The sequence below is a fragment of the Pholcus phalangioides genome, unplaced genomic scaffold (genome assembly GCF_987345545.1).
Source record: "Pholcus phalangioides strain wild (caught in Gottingen) unplaced genomic scaffold, Ppha-v1.0 ptg000028l_1, whole genome shotgun sequence".
NCBI lineage: Eukaryota > Metazoa > Arthropoda > Arachnida > Araneae > Pholcidae > Pholcus > Pholcus phalangioides.
The window spans coordinates 6693363-6703805 of NW_028301618.1; the positions used below are offsets into that span (position 1 = coordinate 6693363).

At 43.9% G+C, this 10443-nt stretch overlaps 1 protein-coding gene across 1 annotated transcript; it reads right to left on the reverse strand.

The window, feature by feature from the left end:
- Positions 1–4868: 4868 nt before the first annotated feature.
- On the reverse strand, positions 4869–10232 carry LOC149067855 (uncharacterized). The gene is made up of 2 exons (XM_089252090.1): positions 10068–10232; positions 4869–6236 (listed from the first exon to the last, which is right to left on the reverse strand). Exons 1-2 carry the CDS (start codon positions 10123–10125, stop codon positions 5005–5007), a joined length of 1290 nt encoding a protein of 429 aa, XP_089108216.1. The 5' UTR covers positions 10126–10232; the 3' UTR covers positions 4869–5004.
- Between the last annotated feature and the right edge of the window lie 211 nt (positions 10233–10443).

Here is a 10443-nt window from a genome sequence, read left to right on the forward strand (position 1 = left end):
GTCTGGCGGGTCTTTTAAGCCTGGTCAGCAGTCCTATCTTGGCTTCAAACTCTGTCCAGAGACTTAGTGGGGGGAGACCCGTGATCGTCTGAAGGGCGTTGGTCGGGGTCGTCGAATATGCTTTCGTGATGTATAGCAAGAAGCCCCTTTGCGTAGAATCCAGCTTCTTTTTGGCTTGTTGGGACAGTTTTTTCCCCCAGACTGGTGCCGCGTATGTGAGAATTCTTTGGATGACTGTGATGTATAATATTCGCCGCATTCTGCTGTTTATTCCCCAGTTTCTGCCCGCACAGCTGAGTAGAGTGGGGAGAATTCTATTGGCCTTGTCTCCTTGTTGCTGAATGTGGTCCACAAACGACATCTTTCCATCAATGTGTACTCCGAGGTATTTAAGTACCTTGGTTCTCTTTATTAGTGAGCCATTCATTCGGAGCGATATGGGGTTTTTGGAGGAGATCCATAAAAATTTGGATTTTTCCGTTGCCACCTCTAATCCATGTGCCTCCATCCAGTTATGTATTGTGTCGAGGACCCCCATAGCCCTTTTCCTTGTCTTTTCTTTGGTATGATCCGATACCAACACTGCAATATCATCAGCGAACGCTTGTATTCTGGTGTTGTTTGGCCACTTTGTTTTAAGTAGGCTGTCTATGACTGCGTTCCAAAGTGTTGGCCCGGAGCAAGAGCCTTGCGGGCAGCCCTTGGAAAGGTCGTGAGTGGCTAGTCCGTCTTGCGTCTGTATCGCAACTTTTCTTCCTTTCAACGTGTTGCATGCGATTTTGAAGAGTTGGTTTGAGATTGGCATATTGTTGAGTTTTTCTATGATTGTACTGTGTTTGATCGAGTTGAACGCGTCTTTGATATCTAATGAGATAAGCACTGTGTCGAGCATAGCATTTTTTCGTTTGCCGATTTCTTCTTTTATTTCAAGCAATGCGTGCTCAGTTGAGCGTCCCTGGCGGAATCCAAATTGTTTGTCGCTCCACCAGTTCTCTTTCTCGGTGTGGTATATGATACGTTGGGTTATGATCTTCTCCAGCGTTTTTCCGATAGTTGGAAGAAGATGTATTGCACGGAACGAGTGTATGTCCCTTGGATCCTTATCTTTCTTGAGGATAAGGAAAATCTTCCCCAACTTGAAGTGCTGAGGGAATACACTCAATTGAAAACATTTATTAAACATAGCGGGTAGGAATCCGGGGAACGTTCGGTTAATGGATTTGAGAAGTTTATTATTGATGTGGTCGTGGCCCGGTGCTTTCTTGTCATTGAAACGATTAATAACTCTAGATATTTCTGGTTTCGTAATCGGCCTTTCTCTGATTTTATTGTTCCTGGGGGCACTTAAAAGTTGTTCGAGATCGAGTTCCCTGGATGTGTTGCAAGCAGGAAACATCCTCTCCAGTTGGCGTTTTGCTGCGTCCATTATCGTGAGATTTTCTCCCTCCTCCATCATAAGTTGGGCTGGTCTTGCTCTTCTTTTTACTGTGCCTTTATATGTTGCACCATATGGGTCCGATGCTTCCGTGCAAAACTTTCTCCATTGGTCTCGTTTGGCTTTTTTAATCGCTTTTGTGTAAGCTGCTCTAGTTCTGTGGAATGTTTCCTTGGCCCTGATTTTTTCCTCGTCCTTGGCTTTGTTGTATCGTTTTTTGCTGGCCCGATATCGTTTCCTCATTATCTCGGTGTCTTGGCTCCACCATGGGGTGTGATCTTTTTCTGTCTCTCTGGAGACCTTTAGTGTCTCGTCCCCGATGTTCTGGAGAATTTCGAAGGTTTCCTCTACTGTTTGCTCGAGTTCATTTTCGTTATTGGCCCTATTGAATTTATGTGTCAGCCCCTTCACCTTTGGTTTTAGCTTTTTGAGAAAGTTTTCGATCCGCCTTCTTGAGTTTGAGAATTTTGTTATTGATTCTGTTTTGGGGCTATTGTGTACCTGAATGACTATGTATTTGTGTAGACCTGGGCTTGCTTCTTCGTGAATTTGCCACTCGATGCGGTCCAGTGTGGTATGTTCGTTTATAAGGGTGACGTCAGGGGACCCTGTTTTCCCATCGTGGCTGTATGTGATTCCTCCGTCATCGAGAATCGTTAGGTTAGAGGATCTTATAAAACCCAGGAGTTTTGAGCCCCTGGGTTTAGTTTTTTTGTATCCAAACACCGTGTGGGGTCCATTGAGATCTACACAGATGATGGTCGGTGTGGTGCCAGCTCTTCTTATTACTGTGTGGAGTTCATTTGTCGTGTCTTTTAGTTTATCGTATGGGGACGAGTAAGCTGATGAAAATATGTACTCCCGATTCGTGAGACTGGTCTTGATGGTTACACTGTTCTCTGACGTTGCCGGGTCAGGGATCCGTTTCATTTTGGGGGTCCTGGATTTTTATATTTAAACATTGTAAAATTTGCAACATCGGTATCCCGAAATAAAGAAAATCTGGGGCCCCACTAAAAGTATGCGAATTGTTGTCCCGGGTAATTGCTTGGGGGCCCCTGGATTTTATTCGTTGGTAAAATGAATACAAATGAAAATTTTTCATGGCACTAGCAGTAGGGGATGACCGACAAACTTCCAAGTCGGGGGCACCGCGTTTATAGGTTTCATTTTGGGGACCCTGGATGAATCTCATTCTTTTCTGTTTGACATTGTAGAATTTGCAACAGCGGAAGCCGAGATAAATCCAGTGTCTGTGTGCCCCACTAAAAGTATGCGAATTGGTGTCCCGGATAATTATTTGGGGGCCTGGATTTTATTCGCCTGGACATTATTATGGTAAAATGAATACAAATCAAAATTTTTCATTCAAAATTACAAAGACAATCGGATGACCGACAAGCTTTCAAGTCGGAGGCCCCATGTTTAGAGGCTTCATTTTGGGGGCAGTGGATGAATCTCATTCTTTTCTGTTGTAGAATTTGCAACAACGAAAGCCCGAGATAAAGCCAGAGTGGGGCCCCACTAAATTATGCGAATTGGTGTCCCGGGTAATTGGTTGGGGGCCTGGATTTTATTCGTTGGTAAAACGAATACAAATGAAAATTTTTCATGGCACTCGCAGCGGGGGATGACCAAAGCTGCATTAAGAGTAAGCGTAAACAAGATATACGGAAGACTGGATGTTGTGAGGATATTTATTATGTGAGATGTTAATTTTTTTTAAGGAAAAAACTCATCTCTGCCTCTACTGGGAGTCGAACCCGGGTCCCTCGATTGCCGGACGAGTGCTCTGACCACTAAGCTACAGAGGAGATAGATACAGAGGTTCCGTTCGGCATATATACGCTCTAGCGAAGGAAAGTCTCTATCTCCTCTGTAGCTTAGTGGTCAGAGCACTCGTCCGGCAATCAAGGGACCCGGGTTCGACTCCCGGTAGAGGCAGAGATGAGTTTTTTCCTTCCTTAAAAAATTAACATCTCAAATAATAAATATCTTCACAACATCCAGTCTTCTGTATATCTTGTATTAACAACTGGAGAGCGACATTCATGTCATATAAGCGTAAACAGTCCTATCGTTAAACTGGCATCCAAACGTTATCAGCGCCCTCTCTGTTTAGATATGTGCCTGCTGGCCTGTGATTGGCTGCTAGCATAGGGTGGGAAACCGTCATTTCCCATAATGCATTTCCCCATCGAAGCGCCATTTTGTTTACTTACTCACGTGAAGACTCTTGGTTAGGTTGGTTAGCTATTGCTCGTGGTTATTTTGGCAAATTGTTCATCTTTAAAATTATAAACACAGACTTTCTGAGGGCCAACTAAAATTATATTTATTGAATAAGTCAGCGTGCATTTGATGGGTGTAAAATGAACACGAAGACGGGTGTTCACAAGTATAGATTTAGCTGTTGAAGTGTCGATAACATTGTTATTGTTACTGAGTGATTTATATTTTTATGCACAAGTACGTCTCCTATAAAGAAGTAAAAAATGTACGCTTTAGTGGGAATTAAGATTTTTAGGTTCCGTAGCAATAGAATGAAAAATAAATCAAGGTTGAAATCGGGATAACGCGATCAAGGGAAGGGGGAAGAGAAGCGTGGGGGGCCACGTGATCAATCGGCAAGTTTGACACATCAAACTTCAGATGGCGCTGCTATCAATTCCGCGGCCTTTCTTTAACATTAAGTGGGTACGCTTAACTTACAAGCGGCTTTGGGGATGACCGACAAGCTTGCAAGTCGGGGGCCCCATGTTTACGGGTTTCATTTTGGGGCTCCTGGATGAATCCGACTCTTTTTTGTTGTTTAACAAAGTAAAATTTGCAACATCGGTAGCCTGAGATAAAGCCAGTCTCACGCCCTACTTGACCTCACATTATAAAAAGAAAGGGGGAGGGGGAAGAAAAAATCAACAAATACAAAAGGGAAAACAACAAAGCATAAGTAATTGATAAGTATACAGAGTATTTCTCTTTTCACCCTCACCCTACGAGTTCTCTTTCGCTCGTACATGCGTATAGTAGACAGAGATATTATACGTGGGAGGGAAAAAAATCATTAAAACAAGAGCATAGAAAAAAAAACAACTTCCTGTTTATTGGGTTACGATAAATATTTGCAATAGTGAGGAGAGAAAACTGGATTGAGTTTCTTGCACTGGTGTTTGGACGAAATATCTCGTCCGTGATCGTACAGGGGATTAAATTAGTGATTGCGATTGTTCTACCTAAAAAATGCTCTAACTTGGTGTCACATGACATATTACATATCAAAGTAAATTCCCGTCCTTAGACGAGGATGTAGGCGAGTTTCCGAAAACCCTCTTAGTTTGCGGTGTGGAGGGAAGAAATAGTGTCGGCGTGAGTTATAATGACCTGCATCGTCGCGTCGGAAATTGATCATTATCAATTACATCGTTATATCGGAAGAGGTGGTCGTTATATCGAAAGGGGAAACACAGGATATAGTCATTAGTATATGAAATAGTTAGGAACTTATCCCACCGATCGTTATGATGGAATGGCCCTTATATGGGACTGTACAGTTTATCGTGTCTTTCTGGTCACGTGTCGTGCAGTTTCTTTTCATGCTTGCCTAGATTATACTTGCAGACGAAAGATTTCGAGCACTTGAGACACTTGAACGGTTTCTCACCGGTGTGCGATCGCTGGTGCTGTGTCAAATGGCTCTTCCTACTGAACGATTTCCGACACGTTTCGCACTGGTGGGGCTTCTCCATGGTGTGCACTGCCCGATGCTTCGCCAGATACGCGTTATTTGCGAAAGTTTTCGGACAAATTTCGCATCTGAACGGCTTTTCTGTACTGTGCGTCGTCAAGTGTATCTGCAAGTTACCCATATTGTGGAAAAGCTTGTGGCAGTACTCGCACTCGCGCGTTTTTTTAGAGTTGTCGTGCGTTTCCTCGTGTTTCCGCAGGCCGGCCTTGCTCTTGAAAGATTTCTGGCAGCTTCCGCACTGATAGGTCTTGCTCCTGAATTCGTGAATCGATTTTATGTGCTTTGCCAAAAAGGAACTGATCCTGAAAGTGGCCTCGCAGAATTCACACTTGTGTGGTTTTTCTTGGAAATGCACGCTCTCGTGCTTATTCAGTGTACTGCGGTCGCAGTAAGACTTCGTGCACGACGAGCACTTGTAAGGTCTGTCGCCGGTGTGCAGTCTCTCGTGTACCGTGAGCGAGAATTTAGCCCTGAATGTTGCCTTGCAGGTGCCGCATCTGTAGGGCCTTTCTCCGGTGTGTATTCTCTCGTGCTGTTCCAAAGCCGATCTGTTGCGGAATAGCCTGTAGCAGACCGAGCATTCGAAAGGTCTCTCGCCAGTGTGAACCAGCCTGTGTTTGTTTCTGTTCCCGGCATTCGAGAACGACTTGTCGCAGATTTTACATTCGTAGGGTTTCTCGACGCTGTGAACCCTGTAGTGCTTGGTTAGGTAACTCTTCATGCGGAAACTCATCGGGCATTTGTCACACTTGAAGCGCTTCGTTTCTGCTGGTGGCGAGACTTGGAAACTTTCCGGAGCTTTGCCATACGACGGAAAGTTCTCACTAGAGTCTTTTTCGGTTTTGACACAAGCCGTTCCGAGGCAAATACGATCCGCCAAAGGAGTCTCCTGCTTGTATTTGGATAGTCTTATCTTGTCTTTATTTGTCTGAAAGTAATCTCGTTTAATCGATTCCGGGTCCCTCTTCAAAGATGCAGCGAGTACACCGTAATCGCAGAAATCGGTGTCAATGACTTCCACCTTGCTTTGGAATGTAACTCCATGAAAATCGGTCCCTGCAAAGGTAAAATAAAGTGCAAGAAATAAATATCAGAACTACACAATCATAATTATCATACCAATGAATAATGTGTAAATTTCTCCTGGATATCGGAGTTTACCTTTTGCTGCTCAAAAAGACTCTGGTTGTCTACTCTTTTCAATCACAGGCTCATTCCTTCCGAATCATCAATCAACGCACAAGATATAATAAGATCTATCAATTTTCGTAATTTACCTTACATTGAAATGCAGTGCAACATTACCATCAGGTCCCGACATTGAATTGATGGGACGAAAAGAGGTATTGGGGAGCCCCCGCGACTGTGGTCGAAGAGCTTTGGTACGTCAGCAAATACAGTACACGTTGTTTGTAAACACATAAAAAATAAGGATACGCTATTTTAAGTGAGAAAAGTAATGTCAAATTTTCTCTCTCCACGAAATATCTTAAGGGCCGTTCAAGTATTACGTAAGCAAATCTTTAGCCATTTTTGACCCCCCTCCTTCAGGGCCGTCTTAAGAGCATCATGGGCCCCCGGGCCAAGTGATTTTGCTGAGGCCCTATCAGGCAAATTCTCCAAAATTTGAACTAATTCTCATTTTTGTGAGGCCCCTCTTCTCCTGAGGCCCCCGGGCCGTGCCCGGGTGGGCCCATGCGTTAAGACGGCACTGCCCCCCTTGTCAGCAAAATTTCGTCATCAGCTCTGCTTATGTACTTTTATTGCAAAAAAAATGTATTTGTTTAATTGAAATTTCGGAAGAAAACACCTTTATATGTTATTATAATCAATTTCTGTTAATTTCAATGTTATTTGAAGGCTATGTTAACGCAAAATTTATATTTAATAAATTCATTGCGACCCCCGCCCTAAGCCATACGGATAAGGCCAAATCGCATAAAGGCCCTTGACCAAATATGGCCCTGGGGGTTATCTGATGCGGCCTGCCCTCCTCAAACCTAATTTTGTAAAAAGGAACTAGGCGGCACATTTACAGATCGTTTAGGTGTCCCGTGGTACAATTCCAGAACATTTAAGCGGCCCGTGGCACATTTTCAGATCACTCAAATGACCCGGGACACAGTTCCAGAACACTTAAGCGATCCGTGACACATTTAGAGATTCCCTTGAGTGGCATGTGCCGTAGTTTTAGAGCACTTAAGTGGCCCCCAGTGCGGTTCTACATCACTCAAGTTAACCGCGGCGCATTCTTAGATTACTTAAGTGATGCGCGGCATATAATTACGGATCACTTCGGTTATGCGTGGCACAGTTCCAAAGCATTTAATCGGCCCGGACACATTTCCAGATCACTCGGATCCGCGAAACATTGAGAGATCACTAAAGTGACTCGGTAGGGCACTTATCAATAGTGGGGGGGGGGTATGTAACTTCAAGTGCCCACAAACTATCGAAAGGTTTTTCTCGTTTTTGGCGCACCGAGTAAGAGATACCATTAAGAAATAGTTCATATTTTCATAAAGGGTGGTTGATGACGTAAGCATTATCCAAACCTCCCTCCCCCCTTGTCATCAAAAGTCAGCAAATCAGAAACCCCCATCGATGATGATTTAATACTTGAACGGCCCCTTACAATAAATGACCGAGAGTCTGCAAACGTGAGCGATCCAGAGAAAGAGGGACTACTCTAGTATGCGACCAAAAGAGTGACCTAGAGAGTATGCAAGCATGTTCTTGTATGCAAGCAAGTGACCAAAATAGAGAAGTATAGAGCAAGTGATTAGGCCAGTGTGCTACCAAAAGAGTATTCAAATACGGGAGTGACCAAGAGAGTGACAGAGTGAGGGACCAGGTCAGGGAGCAATCAAAAGTGTGACCTAAAGAACGAGTGACTAGGCCAGTGTGTGTGATCAGAAGAGTGCACAAGCATGTGAACATCTAAAAGACTGATCTCGAGAGTTGAGTATGGGAGTAACCGAAAGAGCTACCAAGGGGATATGCCAGCATGGGGAGTGATCTGAAAAACGAGGAAACATCACATTGGATTGAGTGACCTAGAAAGCAAGCATGGGAGTGACCTAGCGCGTATGAAAGCATATAAGCAACCAAAAAGAGTGTCTTAGAGACATATTGAAAGAATTAGAATTCACATTACTGCTGCCATCTACATGTCGAATTGTGAGTGAAGTTTAATGATAGAACATTTGTAGCATCGTAGGTCTGTTAGGGTTCGAACATAGTGCACGCTGGTTTCCGATTCTGCAAATCCGCATCGTTACGGATTGGTTAAAAACTTGAATTTCAGGTTTTTTTTAACCAATCCGTAACGGCGCAGACTTGCAGAATCAGTGTGGAGTGTGTTCGCACTCTTACTCTCTACTTACTCTGACTTTTCAACGGGGGCGATCGGCTTGAACTCGGGAACCACAGAAAACCAACTGTGGCTACGGTTGAAGAGTTGATTTTCTGTGGTTGCCTAGCAGGGTGCCAAATTAACCACTCATTCAAAATCACTGGGTGGAACCCAGCTTGACAGAGCATTCAGTCGTGGCTTTGCCCTCATTTCCAAAATTTCGATCCAATTTGTTTGTTGCAAATAAAATTTGAATTCAGGACATGAATTTTTGCGCACATTCTCACCGTTTTAGGCTCTTGCGAGTTTCTGAAAGCACTTTTGGTCTATACCCTGCATTTTTGTCACAGGTATTTTTATTCTAAGCACCAATGAAACATTTTGTAGTTTTCCCATAATGCGAAACCTCTTGGCATGGCCACCAAATCCTGGAGCAGGGCCTTGTTCTGGGATCTTTTGCGGGGGGCCCTTCTATATTCACTTTATAGCTTAAAAAGCAAAAATCGATGAGATATGTATCCGACCCTGTCAGCCCCCCCCCCTCTTCCTTGTGAGGAGGGGGGGGGGCTGTCTCTTGGGCTGTAGCCCCGCTCAGTCGTCCTTCCTGTAATTACGTCTCTGTATCCGAATATATCAATACAAAAATTAAAAAGAAACTGGGCGTTATAACAAAACCGCACCAACCGACCGGCACCACAGCTAAAAATTATAAAGGAGCCATTCAAGTATTACGTAAGCAGATTTTTAGCCATTTTTGACCCCCCCCCCCCCACCCACCCCCCTTGTCAGCAAAAATTTCTTCATCAGCTTAGAATATTTCATATCTTCAAAAAGGTCGGTTGATGACGTAAGCAACCTTCAACCCCCCCCCCCCCCCGTCAGCAAATCCGAAGCCCCCCCCCCCCCTCGATGCCGACGTAATACTTGAATGGCCCCAAATTGAAAATAAACGTTGAATTTTTCAATTGATTTCTAGTGTTTAAACTTCATTATTCTTTTAATTTTTGATGTAGGAAAGTTTGCCAGAAAATTCATTACTGAAAGATCTGATAAAAATCCTAAACCCGGGGCTCTGGGCAGAGTAACACGTTAATAATTTTGATAACATACTCTATATTGCGGTTAATGTTCAAAGTCTGGGTACTTCGGCCCGGAGCCTCACAAAAATGAAAACCGGTTGAAATTTTCGAGAATTTGCCTGGTGGATCTCAGAAAAATCACTTGGCCCGGGAGCCCATGATGCTCTATAAACGGCCCTCCCCCCACATGATGTTCTCGAGACGGTCTTGCTCATTTTCCAGTTCACGAAGTGCCCAGGCTCTGGATAAAGGCGGATCCTGCAGCAGGGCCCCCAGGTTGAGATCAACGAAGGGGGCCATCAGTAGTGATTATATGGTGCGGAAAGAAAAAAGATATAAATCGTCCCGAGGTGGATCCCTGCCAGCCGCCCTACTCTTGCGGGAGCCATGGTGGCAATATAACATAATAATAATATGGGAAATTCATGATTAATAAATATGTATGCAACTCACCTGGTTCAGATTTAATGGCATCAATGGTCGCGATGACGTTTTCAGAGTCGCTCATCATAAAGTATAGCGTTATCACGCGTTTCCACGAAAACGTGAACGTTCGCTCTTTTGATCGGGAGGACGGCCTGGCGATTCAAATTCTTGATACGAACGGCTTTGACCGATTCAGTGAAGATACAATAACGAGGCTTTTCGAATAGACATCATCATCACTCTGAAGGACAAGCACAGGATGATCCCCCATTAAAATTGCCGATTTTAAATCGTAGAAATGCGGAAATTTCGTAGGGTTTTTCTGCCACATCAATAATGTTAAAAATTGAATTCTTGATTTTCGAAATATTGAGTTCACTTAGAGATACGGAGCCCAGAAAAT

Coding starts and splice junctions, on each gene's coding strand:
- LOC149067855 (XM_089252090.1), bottom strand. CDS start 10,125: ATGATGAGCGACTCTGAAAACGTCATCGCGACCATTGATGCCATTAAA. Junction 6,237..10,067: donor TGCCATTAAATCTGAACCAG/GTGAGTTGCATA, acceptor TTACCTTTGCAG/GGACCGATTTTCATGGAGTT.